This window comes from Meleagris gallopavo, chromosome 1, assembly GCF_000146605.3.
Source record: "Meleagris gallopavo isolate NT-WF06-2002-E0010 breed Aviagen turkey brand Nicholas breeding stock chromosome 1, Turkey_5.1, whole genome shotgun sequence".
NCBI lineage: Eukaryota > Metazoa > Chordata > Aves > Galliformes > Phasianidae > Meleagris > Meleagris gallopavo.
The window spans coordinates 67,455,433-67,477,900 of NC_015011.2; the positions used below are offsets into that span (position 1 = coordinate 67,455,433).

General features: G+C 38.7%; 2 protein-coding genes across 2 annotated transcripts in view; both read right to left on the minus strand.

The window, feature by feature from the left end:
* Window positions 1–11,797, minus strand: part of ST8SIA1 (ST8 alpha-N-acetyl-neuraminide alpha-2,8-sialyltransferase 1) — a 144,946-nt gene extending 133,149 nt beyond the window's left edge. The window contains exon 1 of the mRNA XM_019611649.2: window positions 11,536–11,797. Coding sequence (XP_019467194.2) covers window positions 11,536–11,797 — 262 coding nt within the window. The remainder of the gene's footprint in view (window positions 1–11,535) is intronic.
* A 1,364-nt stretch (window positions 11,798–13,161) lies between these two features.
* The window catches only part of C2CD5 (C2 calcium dependent domain containing 5), a 66,028-nt gene continuing 56,721 nt past the window's right edge, over window positions 13,162–22,468 (minus strand). The window contains exons 23-28 of the mRNA XM_031553819.1: window positions 21,711–21,797; window positions 19,519–19,569; window positions 18,416–18,517; window positions 17,397–17,587; window positions 15,226–15,372; window positions 13,162–14,597 (exon numbers count right to left, since the gene is read on the minus strand). Coding sequence (XP_031409679.1) covers window positions 14,466–14,597; window positions 15,226–15,372; window positions 17,397–17,587; window positions 18,416–18,517; window positions 19,519–19,569; window positions 21,711–21,797 — 710 coding nt within the window. The 3' untranslated portion in view covers window positions 13,162–14,465. The remainder of the gene's footprint in view (window positions 14,598–15,225; window positions 15,373–17,396; window positions 17,588–18,415; window positions 18,518–19,518; window positions 19,570–21,710; window positions 21,798–22,468) is intronic.

Consider the following 22,468-nt stretch of genomic DNA (forward strand, 5'->3'; position numbering starts at 1 on the left):
CAAAAAAAAAAAAAAGAAAAAAGAAAAAAAGAGTTGATATTTTAATATTTAGTATATAACGGCAGCCCTTATTCCCTACTGCTATAAATACTCTGTGCTCATTTTGTATGTGTTTTGGCCAGATGTTCAACAGAAAAATGTTCAGAAATCATCATCTATCCTAGATGCCATTTTAGGTAGGTTGCTGTATGGTGTTACCTTTGAACATTCTGGTTTCACTGTATTCACTCATATGATATATTTTGAAAAAACTAACATCTGCGTCTTCTTTTATAAGAATAACACAAACATTGTGAATGCATTTATGAGCATTCAGAGTTGCCAGTACAAAGACCTGTTGGTAAAATTCCCATGCTGCTTCTATCTATCACAATTTACTTTGCAGCACTGTTAAAACCACTAACAAACATGTATTCTCAGTGACAAAACATCTTAAGCCCCTAACATAACAGACAGTTTTATATAATCCTGTTGCAGGGGCAGAATTTCAACTACAGCCAAGTACAATATCAAATTAATATTCCTGGAAAGGCATGGTGCCTAAATGTAATCCATTTTTAACTGGCTGTATCAGCTGGCCTTGGAAAAAAAATATATGTATTACTTCTCCTTGAAAATTTTGCCACATCTTTGTTTTTCAGTATTATTACTGTGACAACATTTACAATCATCTTTTCAGCTACAGAGAGGAATCGGAATGCATGGGGAAGAAACATAAAATGGTAAAAAGGATCTTACTGATCAAAGGTAGAGTTTGTTCCCTAATACAGAGAACCTCTGTTCTGAAAAGTTCTGAAAGGACTTTCAAAACATCTTTGTATGTGATCAGTAATGTTACCTAGTTACAAAGTGGAAAAAGAAGTAAAAATCTACAAGCATTAGCACATGGAATGCATCGAGCCATTACCCACAGGTACTGTGGTTTTCAGTTTTTCAGGGAAATAAATGGTGGGTTTTTTTGATATAACAGATGAGCACAGCCAATTTTTAACAAATATAGAATCATAGAATCATAGAATCACCAAGGTTGGAAAAGACCTAAAAGATCATCCAGTCCAACTGTTCACCTATTACCAATAGCACCCACTAAACCATGTCCCTCAACACATGTCCCTTTCCTTGAACACCCCCAGGGTCGGCGACTCCACCACCTCCCTGGGCAGCCCATTCCAGTGCCTGACCTCCCTTTCTGAAAAGTAATACTTTCTAATGTCCAGCTTGAATCTCCCCTTGCTGCAGTTTGAAACCATTCCCTCTGGTCCATGAGCCTTAACCTTGGATCTGCCTCAGAAGTGACACCAAATCACCCAAGACAAAGTGCATACAAGAAAGGCACCCTTGCTACCAGGGAAGAGCAACCTGGCTACAATAGAACATATAATTGAGTGACATAAAATTTTCTCTACCTAGCAAGAAAAACAAAACAATGCATTTGCACCCCTTCATTTAAGTATTAAAAAATACCATCTCTGCTGTACATCAGTACAGTGTCTTTAGGAAAGCTATAAAGACCAGACTTTCATTGCACAGCACTGGCTTCAGTGCCTATGAGAGATGTCCAGGATGGCCAGGAGACCCAGTAATGAAGACAAGGCAGTACAGTGAAATTCTGGAGGGACGTCCTGCCACACCTGCTACAAGATACTCCCTTCCAAGATCATCCCTCTTCCACTAACAGTACACATCCAAACCTTCCTCTCACACTCATGAAACAGATCCTCACACAACTGGCATAATTATATCCAGCTGAAGTAGATGCATCTATAAAATCACAGTAAACTTATGATAATCCTTATTGGCTTTGACCCTTAGGCACAACTGGATCCAGTAGGTCTGGTCTACTGTAACAAACCTAGATGAGAATATACACATATACACGCACGCACACAGGCTTCAGGCACATCTCCTTGTTGAGTTCCTTTTCCTCAGGGACTCAGATAAATTCTGACCTCATGTCTGACATTTGTTGAAATTTCGATCTGAGCTGTTGCTGTCAGGAGCTCATCATTCATAATTCAGCATTGTTTAAGAACGCCTGTTCATGAGAAGGTCATGTCTGATATACAGAGGGACATAATAAATTTGGTCTGCAAGAAGTATTCCCTCTTGACTAGGATGAAGTGCATGAAAGAGAAGCTGAGGAGTGGGAAGAGCTTATTGATATCATTGCCTTATCTTCTTTTCCTGTGACAAGCACCCCATAGTTATCATCAGGGAGAACCACGACTTTGTGCGAGGCGTCAGAAATTCCTCTCTGCTCCTGGGACTTGCTGAGAATTATCATTGATTTCATATGATTTCTTCAGTTGCCTGTCTCTAAAGTGAACAAGAGGGATACAGAAATGTGTGTGAAGGGAAGTTTCTGCGAGGATGGCTGCAACTCTCAAAGCCAAGATAGACGACCATCTAAGAGGAAATCTCACAGACACTCACTGTTCGTGGCCCATGTTGTGCAGGATGATGGGTAAAACCACCTCTGCTGTACACAGAATAAGTGGAAACTTGACTTAAACTGGAGCAAAAAGCAAAGCTGAAGTGATAGAAAATCAAACAGCCTGGCTAGATAAAATAACAAGTGCAGAAAGAGTGTAAAGACTGCTGAGTCCTGTGCCAAGCTAGAATTATCTGTAAGGGTTCCATTAACCAAGTCTTCCATCAGCCCATTTAGTTAAGTCAAAATTTACATGCTGACCTCAGGAGAGTTCTTCCAAATATGTTAACTGAAGCATGCTTGTCTATAGTAACAATAATATTTATATACAAGCATTTTTAAGTAGATCTCAGAAGTTTTTGTTCGTTGCTGTGGTTTATTTGTTTATTTTCCCAGAAGAAGGTTGTCATTACTATTATTCCCCAACAGAAGCAGAGAAACCAAATGATTTGACTAATGGCTGAGGACTAATTACTGAGCTTTGTAACAGTCTTCTTCAAGCCTAAAGCAGTGCTGTAAGTCACACATTGCAGAGACAACTTCAGCTGTAATTGAAGCTCTTGGATGCACTGGCAGCTAATATTAAAGAAGTGCTTCAAGTCTATTGTAGAATTCTTCTCAAAAGTTATGCAGTGTTGTTTCATCTGGACCCAAAAAGCAATCTAAAGTTTCATTAGTGGGCAAACAATAATGAAAGCTTATTTTCTTTCTTCACAAATATAATGGAATATACAAAGAGCAAGACTTGCTCTTTGATTTTTCACTGAAGGACACAGATTAAATTAGAAAAAAACATGTATATATATTCTCTGTGCTGAGGGACAACACAAAACAAGAAGAAAGAAGCACCCAATAAGGTTCCTTAGGAAAGGCAGCACTATGCAGAAGTCTGCAGTATTTCCCAGAAGCTGAGAACAATGACCAGAACCACTTGCACATTCCTTTGCTGCATTTCAGCTTCACAATGCAGTCTCAGGTCACAGCAGTCTTTTCACAGCTGTCAGTTAAAAATGTAATCCTTCCCATGCTGTCCAGGTTGCACGAACTCTTGATGTAAGACACCTTTATTTATGCTATTTCCCCATGTTTGTTTTTATGAAGTTATTTATTCAAACAAGTTTAAAAACATTTCAAGGGCCACATTTTCACTCTATTTCAAGGCAAGTTCCTCAGAACATTTGAAAGGAAATAACAGTTTTCTCTCTTGAGGAGAAACATAGAAGATGGATTGCTTTGTTTTACAGAATGTCACACTGTGATGTCTGTCATCAAGAAGGCGAGTTTCACAAGTCATTAATTCAACCAGATGGTGGTGTAGAGTCTAATAGGTAACATAAGCTGGATGGGAGCATAAATATCAACAGAGGCACTCTTTTGCAGACACAACATACTTTCCAACCTTCAAGCAGTTTTAACTTATATTTTAACATTGCTGCACAAAGTATTATTTGGGCTCAGAGAGAACGAAGAGTTCCCATATATCAGAACTGAAGGACAAGACGTGCAATTAAACAGGCATTTGGTCACGTGTTCCTTACATCAAGATTACAAGTGTGGTTGTACCACCGTATACATGGACTGCTGAACTAGAAGGCACAAACTATAGAAAATATAGGCAGGTGTGTAAAAAGCAGTCATGAAAACTGATCAGGTAACACATTATTGAATGACATCCAAAAAAAACCCACCACCACCACCACCAAAAAAAAAAAAAAAGCTATTAAAATAAACAAAGTCTTTACCTGCATTATGAGATTTTTTTTTAAACAGATGTGAAGATTGAAACAGGTTTAGATATCCTTGCAAAATGTTTGCAAAAAAATGCATTGTGAAGTTGCACGTGATCCCAGCTGAAATCTGCTCTACGAAACCGTAGAAGGTGGTCCTTTCCCCTAACTACTAAGTCTAAGGTAGAAGAAGTGACTACTCAGTATGACTAAGTATATTAATACTTACCAAAGTAGCTTAGAAAAATACACCAGAAAGATAAATTTGACTGAAAAGGTTAAGTAAGTGAAATTTTAGTTTTCCTCTTCTTCATGTTCTTCCATTGCAGCATGTCAGATCTGGTTGCTCAGACAGCACAGACATTGTACTTATGAGTTTTCCAACATAGTAGAGCTTGGAAAAAGCTTTGAAACGTAAACCACTTAATCAAAATTCATGAAGCCACCAAGGTTTTTGATGTCAGGACACCAGGAAGCTCTGAATTGCAATGAAAGCTATTATAATTATGATAACCACAAACTGGGAAGAAAAAAAAGATGGAGCTTGCCTTTTGGAATTGTGATCTTTTCAGAGAAGGAAATTAAAACCTTCTCTGTGAATTCTTATACAGCAGCTGGCTCTGCACTGAAGCATATAATAGTGAAAGAAACTGTAACCCCAAGTAAACAGTACATGGTTTGAAGCATAGAGCTTGAAGCTGATGCTGAATTCTCCAGATACTTGCTTTCAGCTTCTTCTGGGTTTGAACTGGTTTTAGATGTGATTTCTGTTTCCAAGTTGGAAGTATAATGTAATCAGCAACTCACAATCCTCATAGTGTCTGTTTGATGGTGATTTTGTTGGTGTCTTATCTGGATGGCAGTACAGATCATCCCAAGGAAAGAAAAATAATGTCAAAGAGGCATTGTTACGACATTATCAGTTGCTGGGGTGATCTTCCAATTTCTGAGATCATGATTTATAACAGCTAACACCAGAAATGGGGGAAACCTGCCCTTGGAAAGGCCCGAGCCAGATTCAATTCCTAAGCTGCTGGCCTCCAAAGGAGCCTTGGTGACTGAGGTGGTGTCAGGCTGAGCACTAGCTTGAGGTTTGTGGGAGAATTTTATCTTGCAATCACAGCTGTCATTGTTGTGTTACAAAAAGTAGTACCCAACATTGTGGTGTCCCTCTGACAACAGTGAAACTATTTCCAGAGGATTATACCGGTAAGTACAGACCAGGATAGCAATCATCTTTTTCTGTCTAAAGCAAATGAGAGCATAAGTAAGGAATTTTAATAGGAAAATGTGCTCACAAAAGCAAAATTTGTGGCAAACTTGGAAGCGTCTCTTCAGCAGCCAAAAGAAAAACAACTCTGCCCATGAGCAGTGATGTACTGTGGGCCCAAATGTCAAAATACTTCCCACAGCTGAAACCTGGAGGAGACACACACACTTTATTGCTGCTGCAGCCTGTCATTAGAACAAATAATGTGCTGTGTTTTGGAGCTACAGTAATTATAAACATCAACCATGTTGCAAAGTGTGCATTTTTTCCTGCAGTCTTTCACAATCCATAGATATTGAATAAGCAGAAAAAAAATCCTCAGATGAAAAGCTGGGAGAGTTGTTTTTATATTGTTGTGGTTTTAGAAAGATAAGTTAATTCTTGGAGGCTGAACAGGAAACAAATGCATAAGAAGAGCTAGGTAGATCTTCAAATTGCATTTCATATCTGCACAGAACTGATTTACTAAAGTACGCTCAATTCATTGCAGTTGGACTCTTTCTGATTGTTAAGCACTGATAGGGGCTACTGTCTGGCAAAATTTCCATCTTAGGATTTAATTCAAGTCTTTGCTACCCTATCTTGGATACTGTGCTAATTTAGATTAATTCAGACATCGCTTATTTTCCTTCATGAGACAGATCAGAGAAGCACATGCGCTTATTATCTGCTCTAATGGTGACTGAGAGTTTTTGGATGATTAACTCAAAATGTCCAATTTCAGTGATTCATTTTATGGTTATTCAACCTGAGAGTCAGATTTCCAGAGGGGTTAATTACTCATAACTCAAATGATTCACAGCAGCTCTAAAATATCATTATAAAACTATAGGAAGAGTACATTAAGCCCAGAAAAACTCAGCAAGGCTTTTCTGAACTGACTACTCATCTACCCCTCTAACAACACAAAGGTCTTGTAGACCAAATCCTACCAAGAGTATTATTTAATTTCATGAGGAACAGAAATATATATTACAGGATGGAGGAAAAAGAAAAAAAAGGAAATTGTAGAGATAAAATTGATTTGATTTTCAAAGTCTGATTCTAAGAAAGTTTTCTTTCTACTGCCTGCTAGCTTTGAAAAACGCAGTGAGAAATTCAGCTTTTTTATATTTACAGCCTATCCACTAACTAAGTTCACTTGGTTCTATCTGTTAATTTAGAGGGATTCCTCCTGGAACTGAACTGTTATCAGGTAACCATCAGAAGCACTCAAGCACTGTAAAATGGCTTACTAATCTATTCATTTATCTCAATTTTCTAATATGAAAGGAATTAGCTCAAGTATAAGCTTATCCATTTCAAAAATAACTACCATAATGTCTGTAGCTCACTGATTTATTGGCTTGTATATTATCTCTGTAGCAGTCCCATGTTCAATTTGCAGTGACTTCCTTATATTTCATAATCAGATTTCCACGGGCAGCATGTTTTGCCTCAGTTAGTCCATAAGCCATCCAGCTGTGCATCTCAGAATGATTGCAGTATAATCTTCAAATGCTAGCTAGATTTTTTTAACTGTTAAAAAGAAACCATAAGGTCAGACTGATGAATTTGCACATCTTTATGTAAAAAGTGCCGCAGCAACAATGTTTATGCATATTCTAGGCTATGCTCGTATGTGTTACAATTCTGTGTCTCCAGAAATACCACGCATAGACTTGATATCCATGGATAAAACTGGAAAGTTGAGGATGAAAATAGATTTTATGAATATTTCACTGCCTCATCTGAGACTAAGAGCTAAGATTAAAAGTGGGGCTTTTGAAAGTTTCCTAAATCCCACACATGCTGATTTTCCATTCTTTTTATGCCCTTCAATGTTCTGAAAATGTATGAAGATCCCACTAATTTTAGAAGCTATGTCAGCACATGGGTATTTCCCTGCTTTATTACAGCCTTGCATACTTTTATCCATCCTCTGGCGGCTTCACATTCTCTTCTTGAATTAATCAGCGTTAAGACCATTCTGAGCCTTCAGGTGTCTTCAGCCCCACACATCTATGACAGCAGGATTCTGCAACAACTGGTGATTTTTTCTAGACATTATGTCAGAGAATGATCACAAGTATCTGAATATCCTGTATTTCAGAGAGTCAGGGCTAATATAATGATATTTTCTTGGGGAAGTAAAGTGAGCGTAAGTGGTAAAATGCAATAGAGATGAAATCTGTATTTAATTTGATTTCCTCTCCTTGTCATAGATATTGTTCTAGTCTCTTGCTGCTTTACTCCCACTCATTCTCATAATCTGTAAATTACTTTAGTCTGGAATGTTTCCTATGGGTTTTCTGTATTTCATTGGCTGCCAATTCACTCTTCTGATTTTGGCATTTGTATATAGCCAACATGATAAAAATTAATATAATAATTATGCAATTCAAGTAAATCTTATGAATTAAAACTGTGTCTAGCCAGCCAGAAATATCTTTGGTTGTCATTGTAGTGTACATTTTTTCATCCTTATGTAGAATCACAAGACAGTAGAAAAATTGTTCCTGTATGATTATGTTCCATGGACAACTATTCTCCAAAGGAAGAGAAATACTCAGGATGTTCCTTGTTTTAACTCTCATCTTTTAATACATTATTTCTGATGGAATATTTACCCTGACTTCTTGGAAGCTCCTACTGAAGAAAATGATACAGTTCATTTTGAAGAAACTTCTAAAGAAACGAAGCCAGCAAAACCACACAGCCCACTCTGAACCATGGATACCTGCAGCAGACGAGGCCCATTGCTCAGCTCAAAGTGAATGAAATGCCACAGTAAAATCAGCAGGAAGGAAGGAAAGTAGGAGCCTGTTCCTTCTTTGTTCAAAGTTGCACTAGAACTTCTTTTGCATGTGCCTAGCTGTGATATCCATTTAGCTTGAACCTTAATGGTCTTGTGTTCCATCACAGTGTGAAGGTCTTCCATGTTTCTTTAAATTCACTGCTCTGTCCTATCGCTTTTGTACTGATGGTTCGCTTGTTGGCCTTGGACTTTGCAGCTTAATGCTGTCAAAAAAGCCTCACTTGGCAGCTCCAGAGGAAGTGAACTGATCATAATAGCCACTGATTGCTATCATGCTCAGAGTCCAGATTTATTTCCTTGAAGATACTTGATTCTATACAGGTTTTCTGGCTTAGTAGAGTGATCTAAAACATACTGAAAACACAGTGCCCATTGCATTTAGCAAATACAGCAATTGCTGTAGTTCAGCATGCAGTTCAATCCTAATCCCAGTGTGATTCCTATTGCTGGTTTCCATTGATACTCTCACCATTATGACACCAGGCATCATGAGTTGCTGGGAAGGATTCAACAGGTTGAATCCAATTCACATCACCCTCTGATCCCCTTTTGTCTTGAGATAATGGCAGCTTTCTTTGTGACACTGAACCAGCCACACTCCACATCATCCATTCCCTGAGCTCCATGTACACTTCTTTCTACTGAGCCTTATTCCACTGTGGGGGTTCACTACTCAACCACAATCACTTTTTAAAAAAAGGAGAGAAGATCTGCACTACACTCACCTTATGGCAGTCAAAAAGTCTCATGACACGTATTTGGGAACCATCAGCTATGCAAGTTTTGGATAGAATAAGCTGCAGAGAAATTAATGACACTTAGTATTTTTCACAGTCTGGCTCTTTGTATCAAGTAAACCTTTGGCAAAACTACTGAAGCCATTAATCACTCAAAGCTTCTCGTGTCAGGCTGCCTAACGGCATGGGCAATTTCATTGCAAAATCTCAAATTATTTCCTGTCAAAGAAATTTCTCCCCTAAGTACGGCCAGGGTGTGCGAGACATCAGCTGCTTGTACCGTACACCTTTTTAATTGCAAGAAATAATGTCTCGTTTAATTTAATGAACCACAATGTCAATGTAACTGTTTTATTGCAGAATAGATCACATTTATGTGCGTGTATTTGAAATAACATTATGACTGAGATCTGAGAAAACTTTGTGCAGGCTATTTCCACATTTCAACTTAACATAAATGATTTAGACATTGATATAACCATTACAGTATGAAACCCTTTGATTTCAGGGGGCATTTTTGTTTGATTGTCTGGTTGGTTAGGTTTTTTTAAGGTCAAATTCAATAATGAGCTCAGACAAATCATAATAAAAAACAACTGCACTGGGTTTCATGCCAGTCTTACTGCATTATTAAAATAATGTCTGTTTGTTTGCAGGCAAGGTGACTGTAAAAAGCACTGTCTGTTTCTAGCTATATATATAATTAAGTCCATTACTTCCTACAGAAAGTTACTGGAGGACAGATTAGGAGCAGCCACTCCTAACCAGATCAAAATATTTGCAGAGAAGCATATTTTTCTTGGTTCTAAACTGAACCTATGTGAACCTGGAGCGTGAAGTCTGACAAATAAAAAGGATCTCAGGAGTTTATCCAATGAATTCCCGCTCAAAGGCACTCATGCAAGTCTTGGAAGACACTCATCTCACCACTTCTCTAAGGCATTCGATGGAGTATAAGTGATTTCCCCAGGCAGCTTGGCAGTCCTTCCTGCTTCTCACAACTGCAAAACCATGCCTATGCGCATAACCTGAACCTTCCCCACCTTACTTGAGGACTGTTACATCCTGTACACCCTACTCCCAAGCTTCTGCTGTAGATGTAGGAAACTCCAGCATTTCTCCATCTGACTCCAGCTGAGTTCAGCCTTCCCTTCAGAATGTCTCTGCTGGGGTTCTGAGCTCTCCCCTTTAGGGCACTCACCCCTCCCAAAGAGCGGTGCTCAGAAACTGGCAGCGTGCCGCTGAGCTGTGAGCACAGCAGCATCACTGCAAACGTCTCGTGGTCTCCTCTCTGTGTACCTTCCCTCTCAGAACCAGTAAAGCAACGCTGCTCTGTGTGTTTATCTCAGTGGGACCACCAGTGCAAGGCATAAATGTGCAGTGTGGACACCTCAGACTCCCAGCCGTGTCTTTTGTTTTAGTAAAGCTGCTACTCACAGAGGAGGATTCAAGAGCTTGAGTCTTGTGTCCCTCACCACAAAGCTGGGAAATAACCTCGATCTTTGCTAAGTGTTTCAAATCTTACTCAGGAAAAATTCCAGAAGAAAGCAAGACATTGCCATACTAATTGCTAAAACAATATATTATCATACTTTATTTTCAGAATTTCTTTTTTATTCTGGTTTTGGAATCGTTATTTGTCTGTCTCTCCAATTAGTTATTTTCTTTCTGTTCTTTTTGCTTGGTAGATATTCAAGTTCATTTTGAGTTCTTTCCTTGTTCTGCCTGTCTAGCTAATGCTCTTTATCCACTAACCTTCTTGCCTTTCCCTTGTCTCAGCCCTCCTGCTGCTGTTTGTGGAGAATATCGAAAGTGACAACAGCATCAGAAGAGCTGTTTCACCTCCAACACATGACAGCCCTGTGCTGTCAACAGAAACAAAATTGTGAAAGCATTAGTGCCGAGCTTCATTCTCTTCACGCAGCCTCTGGGTAGGTTTAACGGCTGATTTATGTAAAATTAAAGTGACAATTTAAAAGCCCATTTGCAGGTTTCAGGCGTAAGCGAGTGATCCCTCCAAAGCAGTGTGCTGTGATAGCCCTGCACACCCAGTTCCACACAGGGGCAGCTAAGTGCGTGCGTGGCCGGAAGACAGAGCTGGGGGATTATGGCCATTTAATCATAAGCATCTCTTTCAGTTTCGCTCAGCTATTTTCACCCATGCAAACAGCACCAACCCCCGGACTGAGACCAAAACATGATCCACAACTTCAGAAAAAGCTTGGAAACTGAGTCACAGCCACGGACAGCTCTGCCATCCAGCGTCCAGTGCAAAGCATGACCAGAAGCTGCCATTTGCACACCTAAATGCAGGAAAAGGGACGCAGGAAGAGGGAAGTGTTCCTGCCTGCTCTTGCTTGCTCCTCTGGCTTTTTGAGTACACACCAGCAGAGAAGGGCATCTCTAGAAAAAGCCCCATAGTCTCAGCTGCACTCCCACAAAATCAGAGTTCCTAGGGGATCTACTTACATTGTAGCGATTTGTCCAGGCAGAAATACTCCTCCTGTGAAGCGTTAGGAGCACTTTCTTTGAATAAAACCCAAATTGCAGTAAGTAAACTCCCTAGCTCCTACCCTTCCTATGGTTTAAGGGCATATTTCTGTACACATTAATGAAGCCCTGGAACTCAGCTCTGAGCTGCATAGCATGGAGCTTGCTGGCCCCCAGCTCGGCAGGGCCTGAGGCCAGGCAAGGATGCGAGTGAGCTGAGTCTGGTCCTTGCTCTGTCAGCCCCAGGGCTAACGTGGGGTCCTGGGCTGATGGAGGAAGTCTGGCAGGGCCTGTAATTGCGGCCTCCAAAGCCTGACACAGTTCTACAGACAAGATATGGCGCATCATCATTTCTGTTTGTAGCACAGACAAACTATACTTTCTCCACCTACCAAACCCACAAATTTCACATAGTGAAAAAACTGATTTTGCCCACACAGACCAAGGGTCAAAGGGAGACTGGCAGATGCTGCATTCAGCACTGACATTCATTAGGTGCTTGCCAGGGAAACTGTCACTCATCCTAATGCACCATCCAAGCAGAAGAATGCTCTCCATAAGCTTCACAATCACTGACATCTCACTCTTCGCAATCATTTGTAATTCCTTGCATCCCTCTTACTTCTATTGTTGTCCCCACCTTACAGTCAGTTGGTAGCAATCTGTGTGCAAGACCATGTCTGACGTGGTGGGTGATACCACCTGATTTGTTCCCAATATGGGTGTTCAGGTTTAAACCTGAGCTTGATGGGACTTGTGAGAGCTGCAAATAGGAGCAAGGAGCAGGGCTACTTTCACCCTACTGCCTGTTACTTGGATTTCTCATATGAGAAAGCAGCAAGTTGCATTAGCGCCTGTCCCTGACCAGCTATTATTGGAGTACAGTTTCTGACAAAGAAAACAATCCTGTTTGCTATCTTGCATCTGGAAGTCCCATCTGGGTTTGATATCTTGCATTAACTGCACCTGTATTAGTAGAAACTTCAATTATTCTGTCAAAATTGCTTTTTAAGTATGAGAGATGTGTCAGTCTTGATGTTCCAGATGACTGCATTTGCACAGATGGATCCCTTTTAACTGTTTTTAAATATTTTTTAATGATGGAAAAAAAAGTGCATAAAGCAACTTAAAGATACGGCTTTCTCCAGGTTAAACTTACCCAGCTGGATCAAATAGGGAAAGACAGATCTCAATCAGTAATAGATAAAAACATTCATCATTTCCAGAATAATAACTGGAGAGGAATTAAATTTTCTAGATGAGAAAGCATTTACTCTATGTCTAATGAAACACAGTAGATGAAAATGTGACCTTTAGACAGCTACAACATGAAAAAGATAGTAATACTGGCACTTCCACAACTTCTACCAAAAAGATACAGAACAGCACCCCGATGTGCTACTTCAGACAATGGTGCCATCTGAAATAGGCTGAAAACTACTTCTTGAGCCAGATCCAAGATCTTTTGAAATTATTCTACCATCAGCTTCACAGAGAACGAAATTTGCTTGAAAATAATCAGGAGAGCTGCAGCTACTCACTGGTGATATCATTTGCGGTAGTTTGGGCTGCAGCAGAACTTAAGAGAATTTCTAAAACACTGAACGTATGAGCATTCTGCTGAGCACCTCACTCAGCCACTTCCGACACAATTCTTTACCTGGCCAAATGCTAAACAACCAGTTGTAACGCCAAAGAAAAAGCCCCTCTGAGGAAGGCAAGAATGTGACATCTTTAATATGCATCCACTGTACACATTTAGGTATTACATATATAAAAAGGCAAGTATTTTTTTTACAGAAATTTATTGTGCAAAGAATGATTTTCATGCTCATTTACAATGAAATAATTATTTTTAACAAATAACCATGCCATTGCTTAATTTCAACACTAAGCAGATTATTTACATTCAAGTTTACACCTTGGTTCAAGTTCCATGTATTGTCAGATTTAGGTAAGAATGCATCTTCAGATCAAAGCTTTGCATCTTTTTACGTTGAAGTATCACTGACTTTCAGACGCTCATTGGAAATGACAGTTTTCCTTTCTTTTTAGTACCCTCATTTTCCTAGATACTGTACCGGAAAAGAAAAACAGTGTGCAGAAGTGAGCATCACAAACGTACACCAGTGTATAATCAGCCTGGCGTTTCCTATCCTTAATGGAAAAGGGGCTGCAATGTACCTCTCTGCTCTTTAAGAGGATGGTTTATCATTTTATTTATTTTGCAGAGATGACATTCCTTAAGGAAATCAGCTTTATGACATTTTTTTCCATAATTCTTATATAAAAAAATATTTGTTTTGTCAATAGTGAAATCAGAACACAGCATCACGGTCTGACAGCTTTCTAAAAACAGATAAAAAAAACAACCCAAACATTTCATTTCATCTAATAATAATTTTAACAAAACAAAACAACCCAACAGTTCTCAAGGAGTTGAAAAATATTTTCTGTGTGCAGAGATCCAAATGGAATTTTGGTGCTGCTCCTTCCTCTCCGTGCTGCATGACCTGAGCCAAGTTCAGACTCTACATCTCACAGCCTGTGCTCCCTCCTCTTGCTACCCCAGCACAGCACAGGCTGCTGACATAACCTCAGCCACAGCCCACCTGCTCAGACCCTCTTCTTTCTGAAGTGAGCTGAGAAGCACCTGATACAGTAAGGGAACTCAGAGACGGTTCTGAATTTTAATGTATTGCAGATTTGTTAACAGCTGAAAAATGCAATGGGATTTTAGTTCACTTTTCTGGGATGTCTCCTTTCTTATCGCACTTCTTATCACCGCTTCTGCTTGTCTGCATTTCCAAGGAGCTTGCAATTTTTCCAGAAGAATCAGAGCATACCTACCAATACGTTGTCCTGACAATTGCATGGAGTTGGAGGACAAATACTGTGATTGTCTTACACTTTGGCTAATGATGTTCAGGGAAGATACTGATTTTGAAGATGCAATCCTAACATTCCCACATTTTAGACAAACTGTCTGGAAGACAATTTCACTTGTTCTGTCTCACGTTGTGACATCTCCTCCAGTACTTGTGGGCTGGGAAGCGACTGGAGCGGGCTGAACTGGTAACACCTCCAGCTCAGATTCACGTACAAAAATGACTGCATCTCCACTTACATTTATTAAGCACTGGGCCTGGGAAGACAAACAGAGAGAACATACAGTTACCAAACATACAAGTAAACACAAAATACGTGATTGTTTGCTGCTAGGTAGAACAGCACAGAAAATAAAATGTCGGCACAGATCAGAGAGGGACAAATTCCTTTTTATATCCTCCCACTTTTGTGCTGTGTAGACATATTCTCATGAGATCAGCAACATACAATAATCTGGGTGGCAGTTCTTCATTTTTACTGATGTTTTGAATTTATCTCATGTACCAAAACGACCACATTCAGTTGTCTTCTTTTCTAACAAAATTTTGTCACTTTATGACCAAAATGAACCAAAATCTGTACGTGAACAGTATTAAAATACTAATGCTACTAAATCAGAGAAGCCAAGTGTTCAGCACTGCTGTGTTCTCCTTTTTCCCACAATGTACTTCATCCTAGTGACATTAGTTTCTTTTTATCCATTTGGGAATTTATCAATATAAATATTTGCAACTTTATGTTAGCTTGGGTGCGCAAAGTGCTCTTGGCTTCTCTAAAGAAACAAGAGATCAGAAGTGCCACACACGTGGCTCTACAGAGAATTTAAAAAGTTTTTATATTCATGTCATACTAGTACAAGCACTGTGATTGATACCATAACTCACCTGGTTTTTGTTTGGATTCTCCATGAACACACACTGCTTCATGATGTATGAGACAACCGCATTGCCCCCTAACGCTGCAACGTGTGCTCTCACCATTGCAAATACTTCAGCAATAAAAGCATGGAGAAAGCCACTGACACCACCCTCCTAAAATGGGAGGGAAAAGGAAGAAAAAAAAAAGGTAATTTTATGTCAGTTATCACAACAGGATGCTGAATACTTCCCTTACATTTTCTCCATCAAATACATCAGCACACTTGAAATTGTATTTTGTACAGAACATAAAACCCATTCATCGTTTCATGTGTAACAGTTAAATCTCAGATCAATGAAACTCACTGCTTGAGAAAAGGAACCACAATTGGGTATCACACACAGGGGTTCTTTTCAGACATTCCTACACCTTTACAGGAACAGCGATACTCAACTGACATTTGAGAAATGATTTTTTCTTTCATCACGAAGAATGTTGCCCTTTTTTCTTGAAAACTGGGAAGTAAATACAGAGTAATTTACACTGAAGATTAAGAGTCATGGAGAGTCATTAACAGTATGGAGCGGCCGCTATAGCTCCACGTATACTAATGACTGTCTTTAGTTCCCAACATTCACTAAGAAGTGTCACTTATCCACCTATCCCAGAGAGACTCGAAGACATTAGAAACCAGAAAGAACACATGAATCTGTGCATAAAGCATGAATGAATTCACCTGCAGCCAGAAATCACATTTTCAATATGAGTTTATCATTCCTTGTGAAATTCAGATTTTGTCCAACTGTTCTAACAGTTACAGCACCAGTGGAAAAAAAGCTGTAATACTATAAACCTGATACAAAACGTGATGACAGCAGATAATGAAAGATTATAAATATCCATGTAGATTTCAAAGCTTAAGAGCAATGAACAAACTGAACTTAAATTTATCTATTTATGAAGTACATATCTTGCATACAGTTGAACTTATTAAAGAGTTCATATGGTTTCAATACTCTGTAAAATACCATGACCAACGTAGAAAGCAATATTGCCAACTATTTTTACACAGAATATAAAACACAACTCTGCAACCACTATTAAAGCTGGTTTGTGACTTGGCCTACATAGCTGAAATAGGTGTTAATCAGCTGCCCTTGGTGATGCCAGCAGCACACTGTCAGCACCACAAAAACTGCACAGGCTTCCCAACTTCATGGAGGAATTGAATCGAACACCCAAGCAACTTACCTCTGCTTAGATCCATTATGGTAGTCAGCACAGTTTGCATATTAGCTATTTAATTTATAACTACAGAAGGCGCAGTTAGAGCAAAAGCACCATGCAACCAATGCCCTGGGTGTACCTTATTACATCCTTTTCAAAACGTTCTCCTTTTCATATAGACTTCTCGAGTTAAAAGGAACCATTAATTGCAAGATCCAAACAAGAGATTTGTCTATTCAAAGCATTTTCATAGAACTGGCAGCAAGTTTTTGTTTATCAATGCATAATTAGCAGTAAACAGCACAGTTTCAGTACAGGCAAACCAGATGAGGAACAATTTCTGTGTCTAGAAACTGTGGCAGAAGGATGCGGCTATTTCCCGAAAGAACACAATGATGAGAAGGAACACATCTTAGACATTTATGACACGGATCTATGTTACTGAGCATGCAGAGAACACAACATTAAAAAAGTTTGTACAATGGTTATATATAATACAGGAAACTTTATCAACCAACAAATTCTAGCATCTGAGCAGACTGTGAAAGTTCATCGCTGAGCTTGCTAAATGAGTGAATAAAAATGGGCATTATTTCGTTTGGCTGGCTTTTAGCAATTAAATGATTCTCAGTTCGGGGTTCAAACGATCCCAACTTCCACTGTTAGTCAATGATTCATTTTTTCATATGGTTCTGTTTAAGAACCTACAGTTGAATAGTATACTCAAATTAGCCATCAGCAATGGCCAGAGGATAAGTAACCCTTTCTTAACAGTGCCAGATGCAAAGAAGAAATAGAGTATTTTGACAAGAGCAGCACAATGCAACTTGATCCCCACTAAGCACCTTGCCTCAAGTGACAAAATCTCAATCCACTGTGCCACTGCTCACTCAAACTCTGCAGATACCACATATACTTGGCTTTGATTATTATTATTTTAAAAACTACAAATCCCTGATATGCAGCTCACCTCGCGCAAAGAAGTAGTTTCTCGTATAAAAAACATGTTGATTATCCCAAGGTATTTGGTTATTTTTGCCCGAGGAATAAAAGAAAGAGGTGTCATCTTAACAACAGAGACGGTAGAATTGGTACATGATGGAATAGAACGGTGTCGTAAGTATCCTTCAGCCAATGGACTTGCTTTATCAACTGAAGCAGCTAAACAGATGGAAAAGGAAGAAGAGAAAGTAACTATCAAAGTAAGATTACTTAAAACACAACAACTCTTCTTTATGGTTTCCAAATAGCTTGGTGACAACATTCAGCTGCCTGTGATGCTCAGCCATACCATGTGAGAAAGGAAATTATCATGCAACGCATGCAAAAGGAGACAAAAAGCTGAAATGGAATTTATTTGGAAGAGTGGCATTCCTGCAAAAGAAAACACTGAGGCGAGTAGCTGCACATACAACAATCAGTTATAAAGTGAAGATAAAGAAAAAAGTGCCAACATTTTGAAATACATATTCTGCCGGAGAAACAAATTATTACAAGAAGTGTGAAAGTTGTTGTGTTTCCCCAGTGCAGCATTTTCCATTAACACAGATATTAATCTCTACTTATTTAAGCAAGATAGTCAGACCTGTGGCCAAAGAACTACTGAAAAAGAACTCACCACTTGCTAATTTAGTGACCATTGCCTTGACTGTCACCTTGGTGATTGCTTCCTGTTTCTCACCAAAAATTTTCCAAGATCATACATACACCTACATCCATGCAGTGTATGTTATATAATTAGTAGGCGTACACATTTATCCATAACTAATATCATAACTAAGTGAACAGAAATACTGTATTTTGCTCTTTACGATACCAGTTCATACACCCCCTATTAGCTTACACAGTCATTAACACGTCGGCATTTTTCACTATTCATTCTACTTGTGATCTGCAATACTACTGCTGGGCAAGAAACTCCACTATTCACCACTGGGAAATCAGAGATATGTCTCAGATTATCATAACGTGGTAGAAACAGCCGCCTACTTGTCTTAATTGATCCGCGCCTTATGGTCTGAGCTTTCAGTTTAATGAGCTCTATCCAGCTGTTGCATCTGTCTGCAAAGGAACTGTAATCAATTGACGTTGCTGAAAACACAGACAGAAAAAAACAAAAGAAAAAACAAAGAAAAAAATATGGATGATGTCTCTCCCTCATCTCAATGCTCCTTCTGAGGAAGCAATTATCTGTGTTTGAGAGAGATCGAACATCCCTTTCCAGGTCTGTTTAAAGGAAAAGTTACAGTATAAATCTGGACTTGTCCAAGCCAGTGTACCCATTTCTGGTGATGTCACAGTTGTGAACCAACTGCCTGACCGGGACTTCAGCACTGAAAAAACATGCGAATACAGTCATTCACTCCTTATGTTAGATTATTCATTAATTTTTGTTTTAATCCCACATTAGGTATTGAATTTTGGGTTTTGTTTACCTAGGCCTTGTTTAACTTTAATTTTTGTTGTTGTTCCTTTTCTCCAGAGGAGCTGCAGATGGCGATTTAAATTTCCTAACTACCTTTATCAATAACTAACCTACAGACTGAAAAGAAGTATTGGTGATGAGGACAAGACTCAGAAGCCGAAACAGCATCTACGTTTAAAACATAAATGAGCTTTCCGTAACAAAATGCTGTCCTCCTTCTCCATCCCCACTATCATTACAGTGGAAACCAGACTTATTTCTGCTGTGAGTTTTTGCTATTAGTTGTGGGAGTGTTTGCACATCTTAAAAAAAAAAAAAAACATAAAAAGTTTTGCAAACACCGTTTCTTCATGATCCCGAAGAAACGGAAGGAACACATGCTAATTCAAATTAAGGTATTAAAAGCAAAAAAAGACTCTCTCAAGGAACTCATTTTCTGGCAGATAAAGTGATCTTAATTTATCTCACAGAAAAACACTTGTTATTAACGCATAGGCTTTTAATTAAAAAACATCCAAATCTTTTGATATCATTAAGCCACACCAGAGCATGCATTCTCAGTTAACTAGTAAACACTTCCTGGATTAAGACACATCCAAAAAGAGTATACCAATGGCCTAAGAATGCTCATTCTGTTCTGGCACAGAGCTAAATGAAGTAAACTCACCTCTCTGAGCAGCAGGAATACCTGAGTGGGAGCTTGCACCCTCCGGGACTTCTAACAAAACAGAATAAATTTCACTCAGATAATTTGCGGGCATTATTAACTGTGAGTCATGGAGGATGTGACAACAACTTCTTTCTCATAAAAGTTTCACAGTAAAATATCAGAAAAATCCCCTACATATAATATCTTATGTCATGTACCTTGGTAACAGATTGTACATTGGTACAAATTCTTTATTAAACTTGACTTGCAAGTTAAAAGATGCTTTGCTAATAAATAGTTCTGAAAAACAAATAGCTATCAGCTAGCCATTCATATTTAGCCTTAATGTAAACAAGCTAACAAACTAGCTAAGACTCTATGTTCCAGAAGGCAAATAAACTTTGAAGTTTATAAAAGAATCGCCCACTTTTTTTTTTTTTCTCCACTTCCCACCTATTACCAAAGCAAAAGATTTTCAGAAAACAGGGAAAAATTGAGATTAGTTATGATTTTCCTTTGAACACAAAGTAAACTCAGCAAGTAACATCATAAATCATTTTTGGCTGGACATTAGGAAAAATAGCTTCTGAGAAACAGCAATGATGCACTGGAGTGAGGTGGAGTCACCATCCCTGAAGGTGTTCAAGGAACATGGAGATGTGGCACTGAGGGATGTGGTGAGTGGGCATGGTGGGGACGAGCTGACGGTTGTACTGGATGAGTTCAGAGGTCTTCCCCAACTTTAGTGATACTACGGCACTTCTAATTATCCTTTCTTTTCTGTAAGAAGAATCTTTTATCTGCTTCACATTTATCTTGGCACTCTTAGCAATTCCTTTGCCAAACACACAAGTAAATACACCCTTCACTTCAGCACACTGACTGTTATCACCTCTCATGGCAGAAAGGCATGGTTCTTAGAACCAATGACCCAATGAAGACTGCTCTTTTTGCTCTGACTGATGAATTTAGAGTCTATCACTACTGCCTGTCACGACAGAAACTGAGTCTCATCCTGACTTCTGGATAATATGTTTTTAAAAACAAGGTAATCTGTATTTTAAATAGGCTACTAAACAAATCTCCATTGAAACTCCAGTGTCTATTTGTGAAGAAATGACAGTTGAAATAATTATCTATTTGAAAACCTCGAAGGTGAGCTATGGTACAACATGGAATGTGAAGACCACCAGAAAAAGTAATCTCCATGAACAGGCTACCCTCTACTGGTCGCTACCTATTCTACAACCTGCACAGTGATGTGACAAGAAATAGACATTAGAGGCTCACTCACATTGCAGACAGCTGAGAGGGACATTGTTAGTCACAATACTAACAAAATAACTGAAAGCTAAAAAACACCTTCCTCTCCATGCTGCCTTCTGTTGATGCAACCCACGATGCAGTTGGCCTTCTGGGCTGCAAATGCACACTGCTGGCTCATATCCAGCTTTTCATCCACAGGAAAAATAAAGCCCTTCTCAAGACTGCTCTCTAAGAGTTCTTCTCCCAGTCTGTACACATGTCTGGGATTTTCCCAGCCCAGGTGCAAAACCTTACACTTGGCCGTATCCAACTTCATGTTATGGCTCAACTCTCAAGCCTGCCTACATCTCTCTGAATGGCATCCCTGCCCTTCAGCATGTCGACTGCAGCACACAACTCCGTATCACACACAAACCAGCTGAGCATGCACTCAATCCCACTGTCCATGTTACTAACAGAGGTGTTAACCAACAACATACAAGGAAGTCAAGATAGATGATTTCAATGAAAGCTGTTTAACATTTACCATACAAGTTAAGGGCACTTACACCTAAAAAAAAATATTTGCTGTCTAAAGCAAATGCACAAAAAATTTGTGACTATCGAGTTATTTTACATGGCCCATCTGTGGAAGCAAGGTCATATGAGACAAGTTTAATTATATAGTAATTTATAACTCTTCTAAGTGAAATGACACCCAACACACAGAGGTTTTACATTTTCCATGAACTAAAAATAATGGAAAAGAATACAGGAAATCTACCAAAGAAAAATACAGACCTTATATGACTCAAAAAATTGACTGTAGGAGTATTTATTATAGATAAGCAGAACAGAATATTTAAAATTAAAATATAGATGTTTAAAGGCTACTACAACAGTGAAAAGGTCACACTTAGAATCAGTAAAAAGGAAAGAGTTCATTTTTCTTCCATATAACCAACCTTTAGGTGCTGAGAATGGTTGAGAAGCAAGGGGATCAGAGCTAAGTTCCAATGGAAATTGTAGCTGTTCTTCATTGTCTGTTGATGCTTCAAGGAAAATATATCAAATTAATAACTATTCCGAAAATATGACTTGCCAGTACTAGCAAGCACTAGAGATTCAGTTTAGCCAGGTCGTAAAAGAATGTATTATTCCAACACGTGCATATAGTAGTGCTGTTCTGTTTGAACAGTCAGGTGACTTACAGTAAAGCCAGCCGTAAAATTCAACAGAGCGTGTATTCTACTTATTAGAATTCAATATTTTCAGGAAAAGAAAGTTAAGTCAATTTATGCATCTTCTAATTTTGATTTTACAGTGGAATCTAAGCTAGCTTAGTTAAAAAAAAAAAAAAACACTAAAACTAATTTTAAATTTTAATTTAAATTAGGTAAAGAAGAACACAACATTTAATTTATTTAATGGAAGAGAAAATGTACTGTCACTACTTAAGAAGGTGAGATATAACTAGTATTTTTGAAAAATATGACACTGTGTCCTGCCACTAAATTCCATTTATCAGAATGGAATACCTTCAAAGTCCCATCTGTCTAAATTCTCAGATACAGACTGTATATGTACATTTCTAGCATTAGGTGGTGCTTCATTAGAAAAGACAAAGGCAGAGTACAATAGAATCTCTTCTCTCTCCATAATGCTATATAATGTAATGCTTTACTGGTGCCCCCAAAATGTACCTCATTAAGATTTTTTTTTT